This window comes from Epinephelus moara, chromosome 22 (genome assembly GCF_006386435.1).
Source record: "Epinephelus moara isolate mb chromosome 22, YSFRI_EMoa_1.0, whole genome shotgun sequence".
NCBI lineage: Eukaryota > Metazoa > Chordata > Actinopteri > Perciformes > Serranidae > Epinephelus > Epinephelus moara.
Genome location: NC_065527.1, coordinates 32,428,726 through 32,433,101, shown reverse-complemented (window position 1 = coordinate 32,433,101; position 4,376 = coordinate 32,428,726). Strand labels below are relative to the sequence as shown.

The 4,376-nt window shown below is 41.4% G+C and overlaps 1 protein-coding gene across 2 annotated transcripts in view; it reads right to left on the bottom strand.

Moving 5' to 3' along the window:
• Positions 1 to 599: 599 nt before the first annotated feature.
• LOC126384321 (pleckstrin homology domain-containing family O member 1-A-like) overlaps positions 600 to 4,376 on the bottom strand; it is a 35,551-nt gene continuing 31,774 nt past the window's right edge. Inside the window, exon 10 of one of the 2 annotated variants that reach the window (XM_050035311.1) lies at positions 600 to 3,169. In XM_050035311.1, coding sequence (XP_049891268.1) covers positions 2,344 to 3,169 — 826 coding nt within the window. In that variant the 3' untranslated portion in view covers positions 600 to 2,343. The remainder of the gene's footprint in view (positions 3,170 to 4,376) is intronic. The other variant, XM_050035312.1, reaches the window with a different exon arrangement.

Here is a 4,376-nt window from a genome sequence, read left to right as displayed (position 1 = left end):
TGCCACATGAATTTTGTCATTATGTCTACAACATGTAAATTGCGTCATTTAAGTCTGTAACACGTAAATTTCATTATTTGTTCATGTCAGATTTATATTAAGGACTCCCGCACACTGTCTGACTTGCAATGTTTAATTTATTTGCGACGTTTCCGTACTAGAGCTTCATCAGGAAAACAGTTTTTTGTTCATGAGAAGCCATCTTAAATAGGGAGTGGTTGTTTCTCCACAACCAATCCCGTTCCCACATGCAAACACAGAGGGACAAAATCATCATTGGGTTATTCAAACACACAACAAACAGAGACAGCAAAAAACAAAGCTCTCTGTGTGATATCAGTCTAAAGTAACCCCCACATGTCTAAAGGGGAATACAAAATATAGTGAATCAATTACAAATAAATATTTTTTTCTAGATATTTCTACAGCAAATATAACAGATTCCCTTTGTAAGTAGGGGTATGTTTTTTTGCTGTCTCTGTTTGTTGTTAGTTTGAATAACCCAATGATGATTTTGTCCCTCTGTGTTTGCATGTGGGAATGGGATTGGTTGTGGAGAAATGACCACTCCCTATTTAAGATGGCTTCTCATGAACAAAAAACTGTTTGCCTGAAGGTCTAGTACCGAAACGTCGCAGTTGATGTAACAATTTTATTTTATCTTTTATTTATCTATCATTATCTTTAATTTTTACATTTTTTTTCCTCTCTTTAATCTTATTCTATTTAATGTCCTTTGATTTTGTCTTGTGCTGCTCTGATACTTGAATTTCCCCCCTGGGGGATCAATAAAGTATATCTTATCTTATCTTATCTTAAATAAATTATACATTGCAAGTTAGACAGTGTGCAGAGTCCTTTTGCAACTTTTTGAACTTTTTGGTCTTCTCTCTCCAACGCACCTGTCTTGTTTAATAGATGTGCAGAGTGTTTCCTTTGTTCTAGATTTATTTAGAAGAAACTGTGAAGAAAAAAATCTATTTCATTAGATTTTTTAGGTCGTCCTTTAAAAACAGTTAGGGTACTATTTGTGCTAATTAAACTGATGCAGCACTAAAGCACAAATATCAGCTGATAAAATAAGCTGGGTACTGCTGAATTACCTGATCTGGAGATTCTGTCTTGTAAATGTTCCGTTTTTAAAATCCTCATGGTTTCAGATTTGTACTAACCTTGTATGTATTCTTCATTTAATCTTATATTAATATCACCACACAGCAAATCAGGAGCCAAGTAGTATTTCGGCAAAGAAAAAAGGTACATATTGCACAGAGAGTGGGAGGAGCAGGAGTTTACATCAGTTTGCCCCCAAGCAGGTTAATGAAGCCATGCTTTTTGTTCTGTTACATTAACGAGTACAGTGTCAGAGAAGACATATTCTTTGTTTCTCACTGACATTATTGCTTATTCTCTCTTCATGGTGTAGAAAATTAAATTCCCTGATTTTTTCTTGAAGCTTGTCAAAGGTCTGTGAGATTAAAAATATCAACAGTGAACCGTGAGCAAGAGGGATGTTTTGGGAAGGATAAAGTGGGCTACAACTAAATCAGAGATTGATGATTTAGATTATTTTAACAGAAATATCACACAAGAAGACATAATATATATTAGTAAATAAATCAGGTAACAAATATTTAAATTCTTATTAATCAGTGTCAATATTGGAAGTCCATATTTGGTGAATCCCCCCAAACACCACTGTGCCCTTAGGAAACATAATGCTCTTCGGTGCCTTCATGTTTTTGTCATATTGAAAAAGTTTCCCATTGTATAAATGTTGACATCTTTGCTTGGAAAAAAATGTCTCTTTAAATGACAAACTGTCTTTTTTCATCTTCACAAAACCCTGAATATCTCTTCCAAAAGACTCCTGGGGAAGAACTTGTCTTTGAATTTGACAGAGAGGCTTTTCACTTCACTTTCAGCGATAAAAGACAAAGAAGAAAAACGTGCAGCACCATTAGAGAAGGTGAAGGGGAGTGCCTCTCCATTAAAATTGTATTTGCTCAAATTAAATGTGACACATCTGTCACACAAAGAGACTTTATGGGATAAAAAGGGCAGCAGAAGTGAGAGGGCGTCTGACTGATGACAGTCTGTGCACTGTGGAGGATTAAAGTCATTAAACCTCCTGGGAAGAACTGTATCGCTGGTTTCAAAATTATCCACATTTGCTTAAGTGTTCACGTGCATCCCGCCATCCCCAGATTAAAAGATGAAAAACATTTGAGGAACAGAATTAAAAATCCCCAAATTCTGCAAATCCGTCTGCATGCTGAAAAACGCTGCTACTCCCACTGAGAAAATTCAATCCAATGAATATTTGTAAAAACAAAATCCTCATCAAGGTGTCTCGGACTCGTCATCCTCCTCAGGTGATGTTGGTGAGGTAGGCGTGTCATCCTCATCTGCTGCTACAGTCGCTGTGGGCAAACCAGCCGCTGCTGCTGTTGTCATCTTCTCATAGGTCCTCCTGCGCTGCCGCCGCAGAGTCTGGCTCTGCAGCTCCTTCACCTCCTGCAGGACCTCCTGCGCCTCCTTCCACGATGACACAGCCTCCTCCAGGAGGCGCTCTGCCTCCTCACGCCTTCTCTCAACCTCCAGGTCCTCTGACAGCAGGGAGGGAAGCGAGGAGGGCAGAGGTGGAGACAAGCGGTGTTTGTCTGGGGTTTTGGGTTGCGGGGACTCGAACGATCCAGAAAGACTCGGGGAGTTCTTCTGACTTTGACAGGGTGACCCCTTGCTGCTCCCCAAATGAGGGGAGTCTGTTTCACTCCCCTGTGGTGAATCAGATCCTTTAACCTGAGAGGAACCAGATCCTCCGACACTTGGAGGTGATTCATGTGATTGCTGTACAGGAGAGTTGTGCTCCTTGTTGGGACAAGAAGAGGTGGACGATCCCTTGAGTTTTGGTGAATGGACTGTGTCGGAGCTCTTTGTCCGAGGAGAGTTGGTGGCATTCAGACAGGGTGAATCTTTCAGTCGGGGAGAGTCGTTTGTTTTAGTGGCAGGTGAATGGGATCCTCTGGAGCGAGGTGATTCGGTTCCTTTGGAGCGATTCCTCTTGGCTTTGGATCGAGGAGACTCTCTTCCTCTCAGACGAGGAGATTCTTTGCCCCGCAGTCGAGGAGAGTCGCTGCTCCTGCTTCGCGGAGATCCAGATGACCTGCTACAGGGGACAACAAAAATCAGTTAAACGTTGATTCTACTTGATATGAGAATACAAATTTTAAGTTTTAACTGCACAAGCTGCAGTGTTCAAACCAACAGGACTTGGCTTTACATTTGGCAATTAAAACTTGGCTGCAGGCATTTAAAACCTCTGTATGCTTCAATATATCCAACCATCTCGATATTCAGGGGGCTCGAACACATATTTGGTACTTTCCTAATCATTCCAAAAACCATGCCCACTTCTTGCAATGACTTGTAAATTGTGAGCATGACCAACACATTCTCACTCCGAACTTGTCACATATCGACGTTTGGTCATGGACTTTCCACGTCCACATACACCCAGGGTGTGTTGGTTGTTGATGTCCTTGGACACCGTGTTAAGTTCTGCCTGTTACATGCATTGTCTTCTTTTCAAATACACTTCAGTTTTCACAGGACGTTTACCATTTACATACAGTCTCTTTTAAAATAACTGCACTATGTGAGTACAACAACATGAAATGACATCTTTTTAATTCCAACAACTAACGCATGTGGTTGGGATAGGCACCAAAAACACATGGTTAGGTTTAGGCAACAAAAACCTGTGGTTGGGTTCAGGATATAAAAACACATCAGATTTAGGCAACAAAAACATGTCAGGTTTAGGCAACAAAAACACATGTGGTTAGGCTTAGGTAACAAAAGCACGTGTGTGGGTTTAGGATAAAAGAAAAGGGGTTGGCTTTAGAATCTTATGGGACACGAACACCGCTCTCTCGGGTGAAAGTCTGTGTTTGTTGGACCCATCCACCACCCTTCCCGCCTGCCTGCCCCAGTCAAACTTTCGCTGCCTTAACTTTCATCCTTGTCCCATTGCGTTTCCCCTTGATGTTGCTGGGCGCTGTTAAACTATAATGGCAACCGGCTGCGTATCATGCTGACGTTAAAGGACGCCTTTTTCCGTTGGTTTCTGATGCAGCAAGTCACTGCCCAAGCACCAGATTTCAAAACTTTGGAGTGAGACCGGGCTTGAATGGGGAACTGCGCATTGGTTCGACAGCCCATTGGTTCGACATCCCATTGTTCCGACCATATTAAACTCATTGTTCCAAAGTCCGTTCCGAAATCATCATGATGCCCTGTGGTTAAGGTCTGGTTAGGTTTAGGCACAAAAACCACTTGGTTAGGGTCAGGAAAAGATCATAGTGTGGGTTAAA